The following is a 26,369-nucleotide window of genomic DNA, read 5'->3' on the forward strand; positions in this document are numbered from 1 at the left end:
AGAGCATAATTGGGTGTGTAAAATTGTAGTGCCTATGCCAAATAATTTGAGGGTACGTAATACGAAAATAAAATAGACTATAAGTGCCTCCATTAATTGGCTTCACCAGTTTGACACCCAATAGCCAATGTATTTTTCGTGCTGGGGTGTCATTAAACATTCATTCATTCATTCCATTAGTTGGTTATGAGTTTTAATGTTTTGAAATTGGACACTGCATTTCATGTGCTTTCAAAAATTGAAAACAGCCGTTCTCTTACTACCATCTTTTTATAAATATATCCATTAATTTCCTAGATTTTAGGGTATGTTTTTTTACTACCCATACCCTCTAGCAGAAACCCTGAACAGGTCTGCTTTTTTTCCCCATATGGATAGGGAGTACACCCAAAGTTAGAGAACAGTTTTCTCTCTATCTTCCCCCTCATTCACTCTCTCTCTCTCTCTCTCTCTCTCTCTCTCTCTCTCTCTCTCTCTCTCTCTCTCTCTCATGGTAGACACCAAATAGCCATACTTTAAATGAAATGAGGTTTTGTTAAACAAATTTATATTGCTCCATTCTTTTCAGACCAGATACAGAAGACGTATATTTTCAAGGCTGACTTTAATAGTACACCAACATGTAATTTCCACAAATCAATAATACTGTAATAAACAACAATACTCTTATTAATAACAGTTGATAAATATCTAAATAAACAATTACCAGAAGTATATTTATTTCACATCAGGAAGGATGTCTGTTGCTGATTGTGGAACTTTCCAGGCAACAGCTGTTCTGCATGTCAGCTGTCACCATACATGTACTGCAGCTGTAAATTTAGCATGATTCCATGCTTTCTCGAATAACAGATTTTGGTTCAGAAGCATAGAGGATAATAAACAAGTTACCAGTTATCAAAGTTATGTCCTGATTGACAAATGAAAATTATTTCACAAGGTATTTAGTACCCACCTTTTCTCTCTCTAAAAGCCTTCGTTTATTTTTTTTCGATATACGTAAATGCATACCGGGTATTTAGCCTATATATAAACAATGTAAACACACTATTCTGAATATTGCTGTAACTTTGTATTTTAATCACATTCTTAGATAAGTTTCAAAAAATAAAGTTCTATTTATTCTGTAAAACATTTTTTAATAACTGCAGTACAATAACATTTCATTACAAAATTAACAATGAAAACAGAGAAATGTAAACGATAACTCTTTAAACTATGTGACATCATTCTGTGTATTTGCCAAATTGTGATGATGTCATCTTTAGTACTGACATGGTCATTGGTTTGTGAGCATCAAATTGTCCAATAGTATTGCTTGTTAGACCAATGCAGAATATTTCTCACTGACAAAATATGAAAAATAGTTTCCCCATTATGAGTGACCGCTGGGGTAATAAATAAACGACACCACTAGAGCACACTGATTTATTAATCATTGGCTATTGGATGTCAAACATTTGGTAATTTTGACATGTAGTCTTAGAGAGGAAACCAGCTATATTTTTTTTATTAGTAGCAAGGGTTAGCTCTGGGTGAGCAGAAAATGTTGCTGAATTAAACTTCAAAAATTGCAGAAATACAGTTATTTTTTAAACAAAATATCAATTATGACATGAAATTATTTCACCAGATTTAATTAAAATTCGCCAAATATTTATAAAATTTGCAATTAGCGAAATTGGCAAATCCCAGAGCTAGCACTGAATCTTTTATATGCACCATCCCATAGACAGGATAGCACATATCATGGCCTTTGATTTATCAGTCGTGGTGCACTGGCTGGAATGAGAAATAGCCCAATGGACCCACCAACGGGAATTGATTCCAGCCGGGTGCCTTATCACTGGGCTACGTCCCGCCCGGTACAGGATGGATGAACTTTATTAATGTGTTTGAAATTTATCCAATTAAGGCTCCGGCACATCCACCCTAAGAACAAACTGTGGAAGAGGCATGAAGTAACCCAGTGGTAAGTGCTCTCCTGATGAGCAGTCAGTTTAGGATCGATCCCTGTTTGAGGTAACCTGATTGTGGGATGGCACTGATAGAAATAAGCAGGATGTTTCACTAGTCCACCGAAAAAAATATATCTAGAAATTTACTTGTCTGCCAATATTTTCACTTGTCCAAATAAATTATTTATTTTATTCAAGTATCAGGATGATGTTTTTGATTGCTAAAAATGAAACTGCACTGAACATTTCTACTTGTCCACTGGACAACCACTAAGGCATATTTTGCTTGTCTGAATATATTTTCACTTGTCGGGACTAACAGACAAGTGCTTATTTCGAATACTAGATGATGCACATAAAAGATCCCTTGATTGCTACTAATGGATAAATGTAGCATTTGTACATCTGAAATATGTCTACATACAGCAAACTAACTTTGCAGTCATGTTTAATTGCTGCAACAGTCATTGCTAAAATTGCCATTGGTGGACTGTAATTTTGAAAAAAAGTATTAAATTGTTTAAGATTGAGTCCTATGACTGTTTAAACCAGATCTAATATTAATCCAGTTTAGACAGGATCTGTGGTTTAGAATATCACACAATAGAATTTAGAACATTCGGAACCATGAAACTAAGCTGGTTTTGACAGGATTGTTTTTTCAGGGTCCAGTATAGACAGGTTTAACTGTACTTTTATTCAACAAAACATCCAGACTGATTTAATAAAAGTGGCATAAAACATCTCTATGAATATCCATTGGCAACACATAAAAAACCCAGTACAGAGTTTTGTCATCTGTTTTGTATAACCATGGAAAATAACAGACACTTACTTGACGTTATCTATTTATTTGACGTTATCTATTTACTTGACGTTACTTTAAATTAGTAGTATGTTTTTAGTATTAGCACTAGGAGATTAATAACAGCAAGCGAATAAATAACATCAAGTGTCAGTGCTACCAGTTTGTGCATAGACAGACGGTTTCTGCCAGAGGATAAAATTATGAACACTAAAGTCTTGCAAATTAATGGATACGTTTTTTTTTTTTTTTCGATAGCTGATAGAAAGAGAACTGCTGTTTATAATTTGTCAAAGTGCATGAAATGCTTCTGCCCAATTTCAGATTAATAACCACTTAGTATGTCACTTACAGGTGTGATCTATTGTTTTTATTACATACCTTTAAATTGTTTTCTGACAGAGACGGGATTCGACTAACAAGTTTTCAACATAACTGAATAATACAGGCATGATTGTGTACCCTACCCACACAAAAACTGATTTTACTTGAACATAGCGATGTTAATGCAGACTGATATATGGCTTTCCAGTTGTGGGTTTGGGGGGGTGCTGTAACAACACGGGACGCCATGTTTTCAAAAGACTAACTGCTTGCCAACGTGTTATGCAGTGAATCACTGGTCTACTGGTCTATTGGAAACCGTAGGCCAATCACAATACGGGACAGTCAAGAAGTTCTGATTGTAATATTCGGCTATTTTTGGTATATCCTGGCGAATTTTGTTTTCTGTGGCACCTTAAATTAAGGCTAAGTACTCAAAATGACTACTCGTTAAAAATTATCACAAGCGCAAAATAAAAATCGGTAATAGAATATTTAAAAAGCGGAAATCTGTTTTATAACGGAAAACAATCATATCTGATGATAGTAGATTTCATTTATACTTATTTTCATCCGTTTCAGGTTCAAGCACACTGTCCTGGGCACACACCTCAACTATCTGGGCTGGCTGTCCAAGATAGAGTCCCAAAGAACAGTTAAACTTGCTCTGGGTGGGAGCTGGTACCAGCATTATGTCCGATGAGGGTGGGATGTCCTGGGCACACACCTCAATTATCTGGGCTGGATGTCCAAGACAGAGTCCCAAAGAGCAGTTAAACTTGCTCTGGGTGGGAGCTGGTACCAGCATTATGTCCGATGAGGGTGGGATGTCCTGGGCACACACCTCAATTATCTGGGCTGGCTGTCCAAGACAGAGCCCCAAAGAGCAGTTAAACTTGCTCTGGGTGGGAGCTGGTACCAGCATTATGTCCAATGAGGGCGAGACCTAGCCCACTGGTAAAGCGCTCGCTTGATATGCGGTCAGTTTGAGATCAATCCCTGTCGGTGGGCCCATTGGATATTTATTGTGCCAGCAAATGCACCATAACTGGTATATCAAAGGCTGTGGTATGTGCTATCCTGTCTGTGAGATGGTGTATATAAAAGATCCCTTGCTACTAATGGAAAAATATAGCGGGTTTTCTCTCTAAGACTATATGTCAAATTACCAAATGTTTGACATCCCAAAGCCAATAATTAATAAATCAATGTGCTCTGACTTTTCTTTATGTCTGATGACGTAACGACTACAACACCGAGGCCGGTAATGACAGACTTATATCACATATGATAGGCTAAAGTCAAGATTAACCAGCTGACCGATCAATTAGCTGTGATATGTAGAACACAGGACAGATAACTACAGATAACTCAGGTATTGCAAACCATGAACAATTACCATGCTATTTAGCAAAACTGATGGTTAGATATTCCTTTTAAAAAAGAAGGTTTTTAAAAATATCTTTTGATCTTTGTTTTATTGTCGGGTTTTTGCATTTATCCATGAACCACATGTGCTGGCAGGCCTGTAGGAACAATATCTGGAAAGGAGGCACAATCTGTATTGAAACCCCAGCTAGCAGTGGGGTTGGGGAGGGCACAAGCCACACTTTTATCTATGTTTATATAGAAAGAAAGAAAGAAAGAAAGAATGGTTTTATTTAACGACACACTCAACACATTTTAATTACGGTTATATGGCGTCAGACATATGGTTACGGACCACACAGATATTGAGAGGAAACCCGCTGTCGCCACTTCATGGGCTATTCTTTCTGATTAGCAGGAAGGGATCTTTTATATGCACCATCCCACAGACAGGATAGCACATACCACGGCCTTTGATATACCAGTCGTGGTGCACTGGCTGTGATGAGAAATAGCCCAATGGGCCCACCAACGGGGATCGATCCCAGACTGACCCCGCATCGAGCAAGCACTGTACCACTGGGCTACGTCCCGCCCCATGTTTATATAGAGGATAAAAACCACATACATTTTTTTCCCTTAAGTGGACAGGGGATGGGGAGTACAGCCAGGCTGGGCAATTCAGGCATACTACAGTGAAACCTTTCAAGACCGGACCGTCTGTAAACCGGAATTCCCTCAAAACCGGATTCTTTACAGTCCCTTTTCAAAAAGCAGGACAGAACTTAACCTCTCTAAACCGGACCCTCTGTAAACCGGAATTCCATTAAAAAAACCCCAGATTCTTTACAGTTCCTTTTTAAAAAGCAGGACAGAACTTAACCTCTCTAAACCGGACCCTCTGTAAACCGGAATTCCCTCAAAACCCGATTCTTTACAGAGTTCCTTTTTGAAAAGCAGGACAGAACTTAACCTCTCTAAACTGGATCCCTCTTAATACCGGACATTTTTCTTGGTCGCAATGGTGTCCGGTTTGGAGGGGTTTGACTGTAATTCAATATGTTATCCCTGACAGAAAGTAATGTTGCGCTCGTCCAACTGATATTTTTTTTGCGTCACAACTGTGTACATGTATATCAAATGTTGTGGTATGTGCTGTCCTGTCTGTGAGAAAATGCATGTGAAATCTCCCTTGCTGCTAATGGAAAAATGCAGGTTTCTTCTAAAACTACGTAATGTAAAAAACTACGTAATGTTTGACATCCAATAGCCGATGAGTAAATCAATGTGCTCTAGCGGTGTCGTTAAACAAAACAAACTAACTTTTTAACTTTAAAATAGTCTTAGTGACTTCAAAGTGAAACTCAAAATTAATCTGGATATTTGCCCACGGCAACTGACAATGCTGTGAAGATTGACGTGGAGCTTTTTATTCTCCACGGCACTTTTTTTGCTGTGAACTATATTAGATCTTTTTTTCCCACTGCTTGTATTTTGCTGTGGACGTTTTCTTAATTTCAGGGGTTGAAATATGGTAAGACATCAGGCGCGGATGCAGGATTTCTGAAAGGGGGGGTCCAAATGTGATGACCGATCTCTCCTTTTAAACACCCTCCTAAAAAAAATGGACACCAAGTTTAGTTAATTTACAAACCTGTAACTCATTTGAATATAGTTCCAATAAAGGGAAAGAAGAATCTGTGACCTTAAAACAAAAAATATCCTTAATAATAGACTAGAACTCGAACCAATAAACCACGATTTCTCAGACGCACGTGCATTTTTTTTAAATATGAAAAATGCAATTTTTGGTACTATACAAACACCAGGATGGCCAGAAACACTTCGGTTCTAGGGAAATGGATAATCTAAAGAATAAAATATACGTAAAGTTTGATTTCAGTTATTATAAACGGCTCTAATAGTGAAAAATAAGCTGTAGTGTTTAAAAACTAGGGTCTGTCACTTTAAGGTACGTTATCTTCAGCGTGCTGTGATTTTGCTCATAGTGAGGACCGAGCTAGGTTATATTTAAGCCAACAAGATGGTTCGGAAATTTTAACATATTATAAAGGAGTGTTTGGGTGATCCACCTGCTACACAAATGTTACAGTGACACTACCACGCATTTAATACATGGCATGGACAATTACAAGCAGGAAGTCTGCAGATATTAGGTCACAGGTGTTCAATTAACAGGTAGTGTCAGCAGCATGAATAAACCAACAGTAACATATCACCTGCTCAAAATGATTGCACTGCTTCACACATTGATGAAGTCATTTCGGCTTCTACAAGAAATATTTAACCACTAAAAAGTAAAGTTTGTTTTATTTAACGACGCCACTAGAGCACATTGATTTTTTATCTTATCATCGGCTATTGGACGTCAAACATATGGTCATTCTGACACTGGGTTTTTTAAGGAAACCCGCTGTCGCCACATAGACTACTCTTTTATGACAGGCAGCAAGGGATCTTTTCTTTGCACTTCCCACAGGCAGGATAGAACAAACCATGGCCTTAGCTGAACCAGTTATGGATCACTGGTCGGTGCAAGTGGTTTACACCTACCCACTGAGCCTTGCGGAGCACTCACTCAGGGTTTGGAGTCGGTATCTGGATTAAAAATCCCATGCCTCGACTGGGATCCGAACCCAGTACCTACCAGCCTGTAGACCGATGGCCTAACGACGATGCCACCGAGGCCAGTTATTTAACCACTAAGTATGAGGCAAATGGATTTGTTAAACAACCATAAATGGGTATTAAAAAAAAACCATGTAGCTTTTTACAGGTGAGGTAGGACATAGCCAAATAGTTAAACACTCGTTTGATGCATGATTTATCTAAGGATCAATCCCCATCAGTCAGCTATTTCTCATTCCCGCCAGTGCTCCACAACTGGTGTAACAAAGGCTGTGTAACATGTACATACTATCCTGTCTGTAGGCCGGTGTATATATAGAGATTATTATACGAGCTTGTGTGTCGTACTGATTTTACAAAATAAGTGTTAGCATTATTGTATTACCCGAGCAAGAGCAAGGTAACACCTGAATCCTGACACGAGTTTTGTAAAATCAGTATGACTAACATGGGAGTGTAATAATTTCTTTATTATCAACATTATTATTGTTGTTTTCTTTATGAATAACAAGACGCAACTCAAATGTTTCAGCCACAACTTGAAGGAGACGACAAAATGACGTCATATTTCAAATGCATATTATGAACTAGGACTGGAAAAGCAACGTCATTACACTTGTTATTACATGTGTGCTTCGTATGATTATTATTAACTCGGCTATAATGAACCAGATGGATAACAAAGGTATAAAAGATCCATTGCTGCTAATTGAAAAGAGTAGCCCACCTGTGAGCCTTAACCATATGTCTGATGCCATATTACAGTAAATAAAAATGTGTTGAGTACATCGAGAAATATATACATTTTTTGCTTTATAGATTCTCATTGTCATAGATCTGTATCCAGCTAACTTGTAATAATAAAGATGCATTATGATTAGCTGCAAGTGCCAGATTTCATCAGTGATTCTGCCAGAAAGAGATTTTTGGGTATATGGTTTGGGGGGGAGGTGCTGTAACAACACGGGACGCCATGTTTTGAAAAGACTAACTGCTTGCCAACGTGTTATGCAGTGAATCACTGGTCTACTGGTCTATTGGAAACCGTAGGCCAATCACAATACGGGACAGTCAAGAAGTTCTGATTGTAATATTCGGCTATTTTTGGTATATCCTGGCGAATTTTGTTTTCTGTGGCACCTTAAATTAAGGCTAAGTACTCAAAATGACTACTCGTTAAAAATTATCACAAGCGCAAAATAAAAATCGGTAATAGAATATTTAAAAAGCGGAAATCTGTTTTATAATGGAAAACAATCATGTCTGATGATAGTAGATTTCATTTATACTTATTTTCATCAGTTTCAGGTTCAAGCACACTGTCCTGGGCACACACCTCAACTATCTGGGCTGGCTGTCCAAGACAGAGTCCCAAAGAGCAGTTAAACTTGCTCTGGGTGGGAGCTGGTACCAGCATTATGTCCGATGAGGGTGGGATGTCCTGGGCACACACCTCAATTATCTGGGCTGGCTGTCCAAGACAGAGCCCCAAAGAGCAGTTAAACTTGCTCTGGGTGGGAGCTGGTACCAGCATTATGTCCGATGAGGGTGGGATGTCCTGGGCACACACCTCAATTATCTGGGCTGGCTGTCCAAGACAGAGCCCCAAAGAGCAGTTAAACTTGCTCTGGGTGGGAGCTGGTACCAGCATTATGTCCAATGAGGGCGAGACCTAGCCCACTGGTAAAGCGCTCGCTTGATATGCGGTCAGTTTGAGATCAATCCCTGTCGGTGGGCCCATTGGATATTTATTGTGCCAGCAAATGCACCATAACTGGTATATCAAAGGCTGTGGTATGTGCTATCCTGACTGTGAGATGGTGCATATAAAAGATCCCTTGCTACTAATGGAAAAATATAGCGGGTTTTCTCTCTAAGACTATATGTCAAATTACCAAAAGTTTGACATCCCAAAGCCAATAATTAATAAATCAATGTGCTCTGACTTTTCTTTATGTCTGATGACGTAACGACTACAACACCGAGGCCGGTAATGACAGACTTATATCACATATGATAGGCTAAAGTCAAGATCAACCAGCTGACCAATCAATTAGCTGTGATATGTAGAACACAGGACAGATAACTACAGATAACTCAGGTATTGCAAACCATGAACAATTACCATGCTATTTAGCAAAACTGATGGTTAGATATTCCTTTTAAAAAAGAAGGTTTTTAAAAATATCTTTTGATCTTTGTTTTATTATCGGGTTTTTGCATTTATCCATGAACCACATGTGCTGGCAGGCCTGTAGGAACAATATCTGGAAAGGAGGCACAATCTGTATTGAAACCCCAGCTAGCAGTGGGGTTGGGGAGGGCACAAGCCACACTTTTATCTATGTTTATATAGAAAGAAAGAAAGAAAGAAAGAAAGAAAGAATGGTTTTATTTAACAACACACTCAACACATTTTAATTACGGTTATATGGCGTCAGACATATGGTTAAGGACCACACAGATATTGAGAGGAAACCCACTGTCGCCACTTCATGGGCTATTCTTTCTGATTAGCAGGAAGGGATCTTTTATATGCACCATCCCACAGACAGGATAGCACATACCACAGCCTTTGATATACCAGTCGTGGTGCACTGGCTGTGATGAGAAATAGCCCAATGGGCCCACCAACGGGGATCGAAGGTATAAAAGATCCATTGCTGCTAATTGAAAAGAGTAGCCCACGTGTGAGCCTTAACCATATGTCTGATGCCATATTACAGTAAATAAAAATGTGTTGAGTACATCGAGAAATATATACATTTTTTGCTTTATAGATTCTCATTGTCATAGATCTGTATCCAGCTAACTTGTAATAATAAAGATGCATTATGATTAGCTGCAAGTGCCAGATTTCATCAGTGATTCTGCCAGAAAGAGATTTTTGGGTATATGGCACTATGGAATTAAATATTTACAATGTGTGTGATAAATGCAACTGCAGTCGACAAGGGTTATGGGGGGCCTCTCCCAGAAAGAAAATGGGTTAGGGCTAAGAAATCATACAGTAATAATAAGAGTAATTAATTTTGTCAAAAGGTTAACTTATAAAAATTAAATCTGCAAAAAAAATTGGGTATGGCGCAATACTCATTTTACCCTCTGGTAGAAACCCTGTTCGTGTAATTAACTAAGAACACGAAACTTGTAATATGCTTCCATTAGTTGTAAATAGTGGTTTCCTTAAGCATTCTTCATAATAATAATAAGTGATCAGAAAAATGTATTAAAACAACAGTTTTTCACACTCAAAGTGAATGTTTGTTTTGTTTAATGATACCACTTAGAGCACACTGATTCATTAATCATCGGCTGTTGGATGTCAAACATTTGGTAACTTTGACAGAGTCTCAGAAAGGAAATGTGCTATATTGTTTCATTAGTAGCAAAGAATCTTTTATATTCACAATTCCACAGACCGTTAAGGCACATACCACGGCCATTGATATATCAGTCACGGTGCACTGGATAGAGCGAGAAATAGCCCAATGGGCCCACCGACAGGGATCAATTTCTGACCATCCGAGCATTAAGCGAGTGTTTTACCACAGAGCTACATCCTGCCCCCACATTATGATTAACTGCAAGTGCCAGATTCCATGTGATTAACTTGAGAACACCAAACTGGTAATATGTTTCCACTACTTGTAAATAGTGCTTTCCTCAAGAATTCTTCGTAACAGTAATAAGTGATCAAAAAAATGTGATTAACTTGAGAACACCAAACTGGTAATATGTTTCCACTACTTGTAAATAGTGCTTTCCTCAAGAATTCTTCGTAACAGTAATAAGTGATCAAAAAAATGTGATTAACTTGAGAACACCAAACTGGTAATATGTTTCCACTACTTGTAAATAGTGCTTTCCTCAAGAATTCTTCGTAACAGTAATAAGTGATCAGAAAAATCTCTTAAAACAACAGCCTGTCTTTCACACTCAAACATTTATTTGTCTGGAACTGCTGTCCTAATTTTGAAATGTTTCACGTGGAATTATTATTAGGAAGCTAACAGATTGCTCTCTTGCTTTGTGTGAACAGAAGAGACCTGCTTGGGATATTACTGAACATTTGGCTTGTCAAATGTCAAACTCTGCAATTAAAAAAACGTCCACAGCAAAATACAAGCAGTGGGAAAAAAATCTAATACAGTCCACAGCAAAAATAAAGTGCTGTGGAGAATGAAAAACTCCACGGCATTGTCAACTGCCATGGGCAACTGCAGGGGTTGAATGTGTTTTCATTGTGTCTTTGATCTATGCTCGAAGAAACTCCAAACCAACGGAACTCATCTCATTATTTGTGGAGAGACTTGCCTGGGATATTGCTAAATATTTCTATTATCATACATGCTTTCAATATTTCACTGATTTATGCCAGAAGAAACTCCATATTATTATCAATGGAACTGCAAGTGTTGGCTTAATCATTGGAATTTCATCATCAGTCAGTCATTGGATATAATCAATTTGCACCAACCCATCAACTTTCAATTACACAGTTGGTTAGAATTATATAACACTGGAAGGATTCTCTGGGATAGACCCTTCAAATTTTAAAATTTACCTTTAATACCTATTTATTATCTTGTTTCTTTATGTACACATAAAAACAACCCCAAACCCCAGCATATTTACATTAATTACATCATCTAAATTGGATGAATAATTACAATTAACATTTTCCCACACAATCGATTACAGATTGTTATAATCAATCATCACATCGGTAGAGTCAAACCAATCAATTTTAAAAATTATAATCAATCATCAGAACATCACTAACAACAGCTCTCGATCCTTATCTGAAATTTCTCACTTGGAATTATGATCAGGAAACCAACAGATTGTTCTCCTGCTTTTTGCAAACAGAGAGGCCTGCTTACAGAGTAAAATATTGGAAATTAATGGATAAATTATATATATTTTTTAGGTATATTATAGTAAGAGAACTGCTATTTAAAGTCTGTCAAAGTACATAAATGCAGGGCAAGATGTAGCCTAGTGGTAAAGCATTCGCTTGATGCATGGTCAGTTTGGGATCGATCCCCGTCTGTGGGCCAATTGAGTTATTTCTCACTCCATCCAGTGCACCATGATTGGTATATCAAAGGCTGTGATATATGCTATCCTGTCTGTGGGATGGTGCATATAAAAGACCCCTTGCTACTAATGGAAAAAATGTAGCGTGTTTCTTCTCTAAGTTACTAAGTCTAAGATTATACGCCAAAATTACCAAATGTTTGACATCCAATAGCTGATGATTCATAAATCAACGTACTCTAGTTGTGTCGTTAAATAAAACAAACTCTTTTTTCATAAATGCAATCTGCAATTTCAACAGATTTCAAACCCATAACCACCTAGTAGGGGCACCCATGATCTGTTAAATTGTGTTTGTATTATGTACCTTCAAACTATTTTCTGGCAGAAAGCCTGTGTTGGGATACCAAACCTTTCTATTATCAAATATGCTTTCAATATTACACCAACTGATCTGTGCCAGAAGAGACTCCTTATCAACACCTTCAGCAATCTTAAGTGATTCAAAATATAATATTTAAAATACACAAGTATGTTTCTCTTCAGCTGTTACATGTACAACTAATTAATATGTATGTTGTGACAGTAAATATATTAAATGGCACACATTAATTAGCTGAAGACAAACGTGGTGTCATGCTCACACTAACAGGTTTTTCTTCTCCTAATTTATGGCTACATGCATTGTACACATAAACATAATTTAATTACACATGTACAGTCAAATACATCAAAACTGATGCACAACAGAACCTCTCTAAAGCAAATACCTCTATAATCCAGACTTTTTACCACGTTGCATGGATGTCCAGTTTAGAGGGATTTCATTGTACCACATATGCCAAAATATCAGTACAAGGATTTATTCTGGATTTTTTGCCATTGTCCCAGATCTGATGGGATTGGGAAAAATCAGCGTGAGGAAATCATAATTGGGATATTTTTCAGGTCACTGAATGATACAATACTGTTGAATTAATTTATTGGAACAGATCCCCATCGGTGGGGCCATTGCGCTATTTCTCGTTCTAGCCAGTGCACCACAGCTGGTATATCAAAGGCTGTGGTGTATTCTATCCTGTCTGTGGGATGGTGCATATAAAAGATCCCTTGTTACAAATGAAAAAAATGTAGCAGGTTTCCTCTCTAAGACTATATTTCAAAATTACCAAATTTTTGTCATTAAATAAAACAAACTTCTTTTTTTTATTGGAAGACATAATTAAATATATATATTTATCATATAATATCTTACATTTTCAGTGCAATCAAAGTATGTGATATTTTTCAGATCACATACTTTACGAATTTGATAACTTTGCAAATTAGATGTAAATTAGACTCGGTCTCGGCACTAGGTTTATTGACATATAAGCAAACGTACTTGGGTGACACTCCATGATTGACGTATGCATTCATAGTCATCAAATAAAAACATTTCAATGGCAATTTGCCACTGAATGCTGTCAAGCGTTCAGAAAACAAAAAAACATTAGGCATAACTTTATTTTGATGTAAGGACATCCAAAATGACATCATTCGAGTTTGACGTCATTTCCATTCAAAAATACACCACGCCACATATTCTTACGTCATTTGAATATCTAGTAATGGTGGATTGGAATTAAAGTTGCGTGTACAGTTTACAAAAAGACAGAAAACTGAAAAGGAAAATACAGAAAAAAGCAAACAGTGTCATGTTACCGGTCCAATGCACAATATATTGTACAGGTACATATAGTCACATGGTTATCAAAAATAAAAGTGAACTTAGATCCATGTGGGTGCACAATTATTTACCCAGTAGAAAAATCCACAAATTAACCACTAATACACACACTGCAGGAAGAAAAATCCCAGCACCCCTTTTCAATAATGTTCCGGTTAAATACGTAGGTCGGGGGTGTGGGATATACTATAGCTCAGTCGGTTGAATGCTTGCCTGAGGTGCTTGCGTCGCTGGATCAAACCATCTCGGTGGATCCATTTAACTGATTGGGTTTTTTCTCATTCCAACCAGTACACCACAACTGGTCAAAGTCTGTGGTATGTGATTTCCTGTCTGTGGGAAAGTGCATATAAAAGATCCCTTGCTGCTAATGAAAAAATGTAGCGAGTTTCCTCTGATGACTACAAGTCAGATTTCCCAAATGTTTGGTTTAAACAATATTTATTAGCAAATCAAATTTGGGATTGGCCAACAGGCAAGTGCCTATATTAAGGCCTCTCCCTACATTTAACAAATATACATGTTATACATCAAGATGTTTGACATCAATGTGCTCTAGTGGTGTTGTTAAACAAAACAAACTAAATTTAAATACGTAGGTGCTGATGGGTTTCTTCCTGTAGTGTGTGTATTAATGATTAATATCAGAGAACCTGACAATGATCAATGTAATGGTCTTTAGCATCAAACATAGTGTTATTCTTGTATTAGAGCGGGAATCTTTGTCTACCCAGTGGTATACAGTAATTCTGTGTTTTCGCTACAGTTATCTCTGGCTGAGAGGCTGATCATAACCATCCAAATGTCCATCTTACTCTCGAATGGCTGCTCAGTACTCAAGCTATGTTTTGCATGTAAGCTAAAAATATATTCAGGGCTAGCTCTGAGTCTGGTATTTACCAAATCACGTTCTGTGAAAACAATTGGCAAATTTTATTTTAATTTGGCAAAATGAAATAATTTATATTTTGATAGAAAATAACTAGTTTTCTGCAATTTTTTGAAGTTTAAAAGACTATTGGCAAAATTTTCCGCTGAACCATAGCTAACCCTGATATTTGTTGGTTTTCTCTTTTTTAATTCGCAGAATCCCCATTATAAAAACCAGTCCCACATCTGGTACATTTTGTCTTGCCACCCAATAATTTAAGGTCTGGTACGGCCCTGACTGATATCTATTTAAATTATAAAGACAGGAAGTAAATATAGACTCCTGTTTTGGAGGAAGGAGCTAGCAGTGGTCTTTCTTTCTTTCAGAACCTACGCCCAAGACAGACGCGCACTATAACAGCTTGTTCTGAACGTGCACATTGCACAACTTGATATTAACATATCAATTTGTAATGAATTCTTTATTAAATGGGGCAGGACATAGCTTAGTGGTAAAGCGCTCGCTTGATGCATGATCGGTCTAGGATCGATCCCCGATGGTAGGCCCCATTAAGTTATTTCACGTCCTAGCCAGTGCACCACGACTGGTATATGAAAGGCTGTGGTATGTGCTATCCTGTCTGTGGAATGGTGCATATAAAATATCGCTTGCTACCAATGAAAAAAATTTGTGGGTTTCCTCTCTATGACTGTCAAAATTACCAGGGGCGTAGGCTAGGGGGGTTCAGATGAAACACACACACACCCTCCCCCGCTGAACATACAGGTTTATACATATGGAGTTTCTGGTGGTGCAAAAACCAAACAGAAAAAGGTCCACTTGGTAAGTTGGTTCATATCCGAACCCCTCCCCCCCCCCCAGGTCCAGATCACGCTACGCCCCTGATGACCATGTGTTTGACATCCAATAGCCGATGATGAATAAATTAATGTGCTCTAGTGGTGTCGTTGAACAAAACAAACTTTTTCTTTATTAAATATCGTGACACTGCCTCTCTTAGTCTGTGTCGCTGTGTAACTTTCATTCTCAGAATGATTCTATTTGACGTAACTACCAAACAATATTGTACCGCTAGCCAATCACTTACCGATGTTTTGATGTCTTTGTTGGTAGATATACGTCGGTGAAAGACCCTAGCCTGTTCCGGTTCGGTATCACTGTCTGAGGATTCATCCTGAGCGGTTATTTCATTTAATTTTCCGAACGATCCCCCCTTTCGCTTTGCGGAGGCCGCCATGTCCTCTTCCCACTAAAATCCCTACACGTCGGAGAGCGCACCAGTGATTTAATGGCGCGCGCTATAGCAGACGACAAGGTGATTTGTTTACCTATCGATCTATTTTTAGCGATTTAACTTCAGCGCTATTGCAAATCAACCGTGTCTTTAGTAAACATTGTCACTTGTTGTCGCATTTACTTGTTCATTCAGAAACGATTGACAGAACATATACAATACGGTTGAAGCCCAAAATAGAGTGTTTATAGTGAATTGATGGCATAGCCCTGACTGTGCATTGTGGTGCTTGTTTACTGCAAATCCACTTGCAGTACATATATATATATATATACATATATATTTCTCGTTCCAGCTAGTGTACCATGACTCTTATATCATATGCCGTGATATGTGCTATCCTGTCTGTGGGATGACGCATATAAAAGATCCCTTGCTACAAATAGGAAAGGGGGCGAGACGTAGCCAAGCGGTAGAGCGCTCACTTAATGTGCGGTCAGTTTAGGATCGATCCCCGTTGGTGGGCTCACTGGGCTATTTCTCGTTCCAGCCAGTGCACCACAACTGGTATATCAAAGACAGTGATATGTGCATATAAAAGATCCCTTGCTACTATTAATGGAAAAATGTAGCGGGTTTTCTCTTAAAGACTGACCAAATATTTGACATCCAATAGTCGATGATTAATAAATCAATGTGCTCTAGTGTCGTTAAACACAGAAAAAACCCTTTAACTTTAGCTAATGGGAAAATGTAGCGGTTTTTATTTCTAAGACTAGGCCTATATGTAAAAATTACCACATTCTAGGGAGTTCGGGTCATGCTTCCTTGAAAAATATATTGAAACTTCGCTGTGGCCGGTTTGACCTACCAACTAGAACCTCCCATCACAGTAGTAGGGCATCCACGAGTCCACAATATTGGACTCGAGTACTCGAGCCGGCCTCGGTGGCGTCGTGGTTAGGCCATCGGTCTACAGACTGGTAGGTAATGGGTTCGGATCCCAGTCGAGGCATGGGATTTTTAATCCAGATACCGACTCCAAACTCTGAGTGAGTGCTCCGCAAGGCTCAATGGGTAGGTGTAAACCACCTGCACCGACCAGTGATCCATAACTGGTTCAACAATGGCCATGGTTTGTGCTATCCTGCCTGTGGGAAGCGCAAATAAAAGATCCCTTGCTGCTAATCGGAAAGAGTAGTCCATGTAGCGGCGACAGCGGGTTTCCTCTCAAAATCTGCGTGGTCCTTAACCATGTGTCTGACGCCATATAACCGTAAATAAAATGTGTTGAGTGCGTCATTAAATTTCTTTCTTTCTTTCTTTCGAGTACTCGAGTCAGACTCGACCCGTACCCCGAGTACCCGACACTTACACTAGAATTTATGATAATGAGACTAAATAAAGAATCGAGTCAGACTCGATCCGTACCCCGAGTACCCGACACTTACACTAGAATTTATGATAATGAGACTAATTAAAGAATCGAGTCAGACTCGACCCGTACCCCGAGTACCCGACACTTACACTAGAATTTATGATAATGAGACTAAATAAAGAATCGAGTCAGACTCGACCCGTACCCCGAGTACCCGACACTTACACTAGAATTTATGATAATGAGACTAAATAAAGAATCGAGTCAGACTCGACCCGTACCCCGAGTACCCGACACTTACACTAGAATTTATGATAATGAGACTAAATAAAGAATCAAGTAAAATATATCCATCTTAAAGGGACAGACCCTTGTTTTTAAACACTACAACGTGAGTTTTTTTTTTCACTACTAGAGCCGTTTATGATCACTAAAATCAAACATGACTTATATTTTATTGTTTAGATTATCCATTTCCGTAGAATCGACATGTTTCTGGTCATTCTGTTGTTTCTAATACCACAAAATGCATTTTTTTCATAATTTTAAAAACGCACGTGCGTCTGAGAAGTAGCGTTTCTAGTCTATTTTAAAGAATATTTATCGGTTTTAACGTCACAGACTCTTCTTTCACTCTGTTGTAACTTAATCCAAATGTGTAACACGTTTGTAGATTAACTAAACTTAGTGTCCATTTTTTTTACAAATTTAAAACTAGGGTCTTAATTCCAAAGCTGAACATGAATCCGAAATGATGCCATTGAATTGCATTTAGAAACCGGTTGATCGTATGGTGACAGATGGACGGCCAGATTAAAAAGAGAAACTAGCACCTGATCATATGATTATATTGTGTACATTGTATTGCTGATTAGTTATTGCTGAAATTAATGCTCTACATTGTCTCACGTATACGGGAACTCGAGTCCTTGCTAGATTATTGAGTACTCGTGGAGACCCTAGGCAGTAGCAGTAGCAGCAGCGATGGTTTATATATAGAGAATAATACATGAGTGGCCGTTAGATACCATTTATCTCACAACGAGTTCTTTTAATATGTATCTAACGAGCGAAAGCGAGTTTGATACGTTTTTAAACAACGAGTTGTGAGATAAATGGTATCTAACGGACACGAATGTATTATTATATTTCTTACATATTCTCAAAAACCAGGTTTTAAGCACATTTTAACATCTTTTTCGACTAAACGTTATTTACAGCCGTTGCACTTGTAGCTAACTTACGCGTCACAGACACTATACGTCACAGTGTAATCGATTTCCACCTTGATGTATTTCTTTGGATGTATGACACTGGTGACATGGTCGACACATAGGAGCAGCTAGTCGTATGTCTTGAAATTGTTAACATACGTACGTGTGTAAACAACCATGAGTTATCAAAAATAACGCACGATGTTCTCACCAGCGCGTGTGTAAGAAATATATCTATATATCCAATTGTATATATACTCAGCGTCACTACTGAAGGGTCACTCATATTGTTAGTACTACACATGCTGGAAATGCATCGTGTTTTGACTAATGTTGAGAAGGGCAATGGAGTAGGTCGGATACAGGTTGAACACAGTCAACGAGAAGTCACGAGGCACTTTAATGTCAGTCAGAGTGTGACTGGGTGGATGAGGCAACGACTTCAAATGACTGGATCCGTTTCCTATGCACAAAGACCCAGGCCAGCATTAAGCAAAGCACAAACACGACACATTTTCAACTGAAGTGTACATGAATATGTGGATGGCAATCATGCACACTTTTATACCCATGGTGAGAACGCATTGCACGGGCACAACATACACAATTTCAGACATGGGTGCGTTGAGACAACCCGTTTATTGGGGTGATAGTAGGAACGTGTTTGCATAACTTTTATCATTTTGTTGTGGCCTATAACCGGAAGTACCATTACTCATATTGAAATCCAAAGCTACTTAGGAAACCTCACTCTAGACCTAATCCACGAAGGCCATACATTCCTTCTTTCATAATTAGTGTGATGGACGGGCATCGTTGACATGTGTAATACTAACAATATAAGTGACCCTTCAATAGTGACGCTGAGTATATATATATATATATATAACTGAACAAAATAAGAAACTTCCGCTAACTTTGCTTGAACATAACTTGATGAAAACAAACCGGGGGAATAATTGTTATATATGCGTTTAAAGAGTGTTCCATGATGCATCATTTGGTGTAAAAATCATGCCATAGGTTAACAAACTGAGAGAAAGTTTGACCAAGTGTGGTAGGGGTTAAAAAAACAAAAAAAACTTAATAACGGGTATGACCACCTCTTGAATTGACCACTGCAGTGCATCGCAGGCGCGTAGACTAAAGTGTTGATTTCTGCCTGTGGAATATTGTTCCATTCCTGAATGAGCGCTTGACGAAGTTCGTTGACGTTAGCGGGTGGGTTGGGACGACGCCTCAATCGTCTGTCCAGACTATCCCAGACATGCTCGATGGAGTTGAGATCAGGACTTTTAGCGGGCCAGTCATCAATGAAATCAATGTTATTTGTCCTAAGAAAATGTACAGTGTCTCTAGCTGTATGAGAGGTGGCATTATCATGCTGAAAAATCGAGATGTTGGCGTTGTTATGGAACAGAGGAATGACGTGATGAGCGAGAATGTCATCGCGGTAACGTTGAGCATTTAAATTGCCACCAATGACGACTAGTGGTGAACGATAACCATGGGCAATGGCTGCCCAGACCATGACACAACCCCCACCCCCAAAACGATATCGTTCAAGAACACAACAGTCATTTCTCCTACGGTAGACGCGTACCCTGCCATCACCACGTTGTAAAAAAAATCTGGATTCATCCGAAAAAAGAACGGTATTCCAGCGTCGCCGTATCCAACGAGTGTGTACACGTGCCCAATTAAAACGATTTAGACGATGACGTTGCGTTAAAACGCAATGACGTAAGGACGTCGTGCATGTAAACCGTTCTCCCGCAGACGATTACGAACAGTTTGCCCACTGATTCGGTTATTATGAAGCCCAGGTGTGTTAGCAGCAGTAACAGTGGCAGTTTGGAATCGATTGCGCAAATGCGTGTTCATGATATAGCGGTCTTGACCACGCGTTGTAACATGCGGACGTCCACGACGTGGCAAGTTCGAAATCTTACGCGAAGATTTCGTATCGCTCGACTAGAACTCCCAACAGGCCTTGCAACGTCTTCTGTCGACATGCCAGCATCAAGCATGCCAATCGCCCGTTCGCGTAAATTATTGGGTATTCTTGGCATACTAAAAATGCTACAATGTAAAAAACGTTAACGTTTTTACAAATTTTGAAGCGTTTTCTTTCACTTGACAACAATGTCAGTAAGACAAGTAAAACAAATTGACCTAATACTACACGAGACATATCGAACCATGCATGCACGTGCAAATTGAATTTCACGTTTTCGACGATTAACAGTGCAAAAATAATCGATAAAATTCATGAATCCTGATAATACAGCTCAAGGCTAATACTACTTATATAATTTCATTACACAATGAATTCTTTAACACAACAAATACTATATGTACAAATCGGAAGTTTCTTTTTTGTATGTATATATATTATATATGTATGTGGGTGGGTATGCGCATGCACGCCCCCCCCCCCCCCCCCGCACCTTTGGCACCTTCCTACGCAACTGTAGCTGTTTTTTTAGTAATGCTAATATGAATAGATGTTGTTATCCAGATTCGGGCATTTTCGTTTTAATTCGGGAAAAAATGGGAGCCCGTACGCCTTTGCTAGTCATGAATGTGGAATTTATCCAGCCCTCTGAAAAAAAGAAGAAGAAGAAAATAGGCCTAATCAAATCTGACCTTCAAAATTAAAACAAATACCAGAAAGCAGTACTAGAAATCATACTTGTGCTAATGTAGGCTAACTCTTTAAACAGGAATATTGAAGACATGGGGAAAATGATGGCATACGCATACTCTTGATTTATATTGTAGCTTCTGAAAATTTGGACATATGGTTAAGGACCACACAGATATTGAAGGAGGAAACCCGCTGTCGCCACTTCATGACCTACTCTTTTCGATTGGCAGCAAGGGATCTTTTATATGCACCATTCCACAGACAGGGTAGTACATACCACGGCCTTTGATGTACCAGTCGTGGTGCACTGGCTGGAACGAGAAATAGCCCAGTGGGCCCACCGACGGGGGTCGATCCCAAACCGACCGCGTATCAATCGAGCGCTTTACCATTGGGCTGCGTCTCGCCCCATCCAATCATTGTAACCGTCCAAATATCCATAGGCGCACGGAATCTAATTTTTGGAGGGGTGGGGTGGGAGGTGGGTGGGAGACAGGCTCCCTTTTGCCCGAATTAAACTAAAATTCTCGAATCTGCATAACAACATTTATTCATATTAGCATCACTACCAAACAGCTATCTATATAGGGTTGTAAACGAGTCTCTACGCATGAATTACATGAATTACAACTAATTTTGAGAGTAGAATGATGAAAATAAATGGTAAAATGGTCACAGATTAGCACATTTTACCAAAGTATCGGGGGGGGGGGAGGGGGGGGGGGCAGTTGCTTATGTAAATATCCTTGCTCTCAAGAGTAGCCTACTACCAGGGGCGTATGTCTAAATTGTGGCGACCTAAGTTCATAGGAGTCTCAGGGGGAGGGAGGTGGTCGAGTCATGCTTAACCGGAAATATATAGAGAGAAAAGAACATTTGCTTTAGCAGGGAGGGGTTTGGACCCCCACAACCCTACCCAGGACACGCGCCTGACTCCGGCTAGATTGAAGGGCATAGCCTTTACCTTCAGGTTGGGGCAGTGTCCGCCTGACGTTCTCCTGCGTCAGGGGTCTTTAACCGACCAAGCGGGATGGGTCAAGTGCAGGTAAAAGTACTGTTTTTCGTTTAGAAGTGCTCATTTTGTCTGTCTGCATAGATAAGTCGCTATGCTTCTGTGTCTCGCCGCCTCTAGTTGTTTAAGTTAGATTTCATTTTAACTTATTTTGTTCGTGCTTATATTCAGTTAAGGTTCAAGTACGCTGTCCTGGGCACACACATCAGCTATCTGGGTTGTCTGTCCAAGACAGTGTATTAGTTGTTAGTTGGTTAGTGAGAGAGAAGAGGGTGTAGTGGCCTTACACCTACCCACTGAGGCCGTAAGAACTCGCTCTGGGTTGGAGCCGGTACCGGGCTGCGAACCATGTATCTACCAGCCTGTAGTCCGAGGCTTAACCATTGCGCCACCGATGCCTGGTTTTTTTGTTTTTTTTGTTTTTTAAATTCGATACGATCTTGCAAACAGTGGAAAGGTTCTGACAGGTGCTTTCGTGTCCTTACAAACTGAAAATTTATAAACATTACACTTTCAATTACGTCCGACGTGCTATGGGTCGTAGAATCCATCCTCAGTAAACACAAGATTCATTAGATGTTCTCCATAGCAGCCAGCGTTCATTGCATGACTTGTATATCAGAGACAGTGGTATGTGCTGTTCTGTATTTGGTAACGTGCATATTCTGTAAACCACTTGTCAGAATTATCACGTGTGACAGTTTGCTAAGACGAGGTGTCGCTAAACCGAAATTATATCCCCCCTTCCCTCTCTCTCTCTCTCTCTCTCTCTCTCTCTCTCTCTCTCTCTCTCTCTCATTGCTGCTAATCGAAAATAGTAGCCCATGAAGTGGCGACAGTGGGTTTCCTCTCCCAATATCTGTGTGGTTCTTAACCATAGTGTCTGATGCCATACAAGCGTAAATAAAATGTGCTGAATGCGTCGTTAAATAAAACATTTCTCCCCCCCTCTCTCTGTCTGTCTCCCCCCTCTCTCTCTCTCTCTCTCTCTCTCTCTCTCTCTCTCTCTCTCTCTCTCTCTCTCTCTCAATAACGCAATAAATACACAATATATAAAATAATCTTTATTCTAAAATGGCAAGTGAAAGTGCGCAAATTGACAATATATTACACTCAAGACTGCGCAACTATGTATTACACAGAAAAGTGCGCAAACTGATTATTTAATACACTGAAAAGTACACAAATTGACATTGATCATTAATACTGATATTCATACATTACACTAAAACGTTCGGAAAATGCAATGCATAACACTAAAAAGTGCCCACATTGACAATGCATTACACTAAAAAAAAGAAAAAAGTGCATTACACTGACAAGCGCGCAAATTGACAATGTATCACACTAAAATGTGCGCAACCTGCAGTTATATTACTCTGAAAAGTGCGCAAATTAACCATTTATTACCCTCTACCCCAGCGCAAAACAGAAGTTCGTACCTGTATGTATACCGGTTGGTCTATCTCGTAATTTAAATAAACGTTTTATTTCGTTCTGAAAATAGTTTACATTTTGTCCCACCACACCCTGAAGGACAATAGTATTGCTACCGCTGTCTATACCGCTTGTCGTGACTGCCATGTACAACATACATGCACGTTATAAGGGAAGTTATTGCTACCGATGTTTGTACCGCTTGTCGTGACTGCCATGTACAACATACATGCACGTTATAAGGGAAGTTATTGCTATGAACGGACATCGCGTTTGATGTGTCGTGATCTATACAACCAGGAGAAAGTTATTGCTGCATGCAAATGTACATGTACCGTTTGATGTCATGAACTATACAACACACTATATTGGCTTTGTTGCTACATAAACGTGTTTGTAGGGCCGTAACTAATGGGATAGGGGCAGTTAACCCGCCCCCAATTTAAAAATAAATAAATAAATAGCGAAAGTGCATGATGTGAATGGATGATTGGATGAATGACATGTTAGCACTACCCTGACGTGAATTAAAAAATTCTGGTGGCAACCTATGCTTTGTGTATACTACTCGTAACAATCCATGTTTCAGGTTTAAGTACGACTTAAAAAGCTTTATTATCCACATAGTTCATGATATTCAGGGAAATATAACCAGTATGACCCACGTGTGTCATACGGTAATGATCTCACGTGCACAACGAATGCGTAATTTTGTGAAGCAACGTCATAACTTAATGCAGTTTCCCCAGTGTAAACAAAATGACGTCATTTCGAAACATGACGTCGTTTCGACATCTCCTTTTAGTTACGTTTGAAACGTTTTGGCATGGAAATTATTACACTCGCGTGTGAATCATACTGATATTATTAATAATCCTGACACTGAGTCTCGTTTCGTAAAATCAGTACGACACACAAGGTCGTATAATAATTTCTGTTTGTTACACTCGCGTGTGAATCGTACTGATTTCACGAAACTCGTGTCAGAATTCATGATACAATAATCCTGACAATCGTTTCGTAAAATCAGTACGAAACACAAGCTCGTATAATAATATCTATATCAGATCTTTGATTATGTGAAGATATATCTACGGTACACACACACACACACACACACACACACACACACACACATATATAATACACACACACACACACACAAACACACACTTTCTGACATAAAGTGACTGTGATTCTTGGGGAATATGCAAGTGTCTGGGGTTTTTTCTTTCTCTTTTTAAATCACTGAGTTTCCTTTTCACGAGTTGGTCCATGTGCCCTTTTCCCTTTAGTCTCTCCTCCCCCCCCCCCCCCCCCCCCCCGAAATATTTCCTGGATCGGACCATGCACAGGCCCATACGCAGAAATTTATAGGGGGGGGGGGGGGGGCGTAATCGACGGCCCAAAGGGCCGGAGTTGCTGGGTATGCAGGATATGCATTTTCTTGCATTCTGGGAGGTAAATTTGAAATGTTTCTTTGCTCCGTTCACATAGTCGGACTATTTTTTGTTTTGGTTGTACAATAGTTAAGCCATTGGCTTTACGTCTGATATGTACCGGATTCGAACCCCGAGCCAAACCTTGCCAAAGTCGTACAAAGTCATAGTTGTACGGGCTCCCATTTTTGTAGGGCGGCAGGCTGATTTTTGCCCGAATTAAACGAAAATGCCAGAATCTGGATAACAACATTTATTCATATTAGCATTACTGCCAAACCACTATAGCTTATAAGGTTGCAAACGAATTCTTGCATGGATATATTGTGGGTAGACTGATGGAAATACAGTGAAACGGTTTTTCAACCAAGCTAATGTTCCTCGATTATCTCTTAACTTTTGTGCTCAAAATTGAGAATTATGTATCGTTTTCAATTCTCAGTGTAAATGATAATCAAACTGTCATTAGTCATTTGTGTTACTAGTCCTCACTGAGTTATTTCCCCTTATCTTCATTTTTTTTTTTTTTTTTTTAGTACTCTACATAAATTTCAAGAACATTTATCACGCTATAGACGCACCATTGGCATTTTTAATAACAATATGCACTAAACACTTCTCCGTGCATTGTGTTGAGTGCGTCGTTAAATAAAACATTTCTTTCCTTCTCCGTGCATTTGTTTTTCGTGTGCTGGGGGTGAGGTGGGGGTCGTTAAACATCCATTCATTCATTCTGTGCATCTGTATTTGAAAACTTTTGGGGGAAAACATGTCCACTAACCCAACTACAGACCTCTCTCCCTTTAAACGCTCGTCTCATCTGCCTTCGACAAATTCAAATTGCCTTTTTAAAAAATGTGTGCGACTCCCCCTCCACTTTTACAAAATCTTTGATTCATCCTTGCGCACATCTTCGGTACTGCATTAGTTCGGACACCCTAATTTTGGTCAGGTAATTCATTTTGTGTTTGTATAAAGTAAGAAATCTTTTTTATCAACGCCACCTAACTATATTGCATTAATATTATGCCCCCCCCCCCCCCCCCCCCCCCCAAGCCGGTTTAAGGAACCGTGGGGCCTGTAGCACAAATAACCGCGGGCCCTCATTCCCAGGATATATATTTTGCAACCCCTTCAGGGAGAAGGGAAAAATAACCTGAACAAAATAAATGTACACATCACCGAGGGGCTCCCTAAAGCGTGGGTCTCGTAGCACGTGCTACATACATGTGCTAGT

General features: G+C 39.2%; 1 protein-coding gene across 2 annotated transcripts in view; it reads right to left on the reverse strand.

Moving 5' to 3' along the window:
• The window catches only part of LOC121369447 (diacylglycerol kinase delta-like), a 194,651-nt gene extending 178,600 nt beyond the window's left edge, over positions 1 to 16,051 (reverse strand). For both annotated transcript variants that reach the window (XM_041494548.1, XM_041494563.1), the window contains exon 1: positions 15,856 to 16,051. In XM_041494548.1, coding sequence (XP_041350482.1) covers positions 15,856 to 16,005 — 150 coding nt within the window. In that variant the 5' untranslated portion in view covers positions 16,006 to 16,051. The remainder of the gene's footprint in view (positions 1 to 15,855) is intronic.
• Between the last annotated feature and the right edge of the window lie 10,318 nt (positions 16,052 to 26,369).

Source organism: Gigantopelta aegis, chromosome 1 (assembly GCF_016097555.1).
Source record: "Gigantopelta aegis isolate Gae_Host chromosome 1, Gae_host_genome, whole genome shotgun sequence".
Taxonomy (NCBI): domain Eukaryota; kingdom Metazoa; phylum Mollusca; class Gastropoda; order Neomphalida; family Peltospiridae; genus Gigantopelta; species Gigantopelta aegis.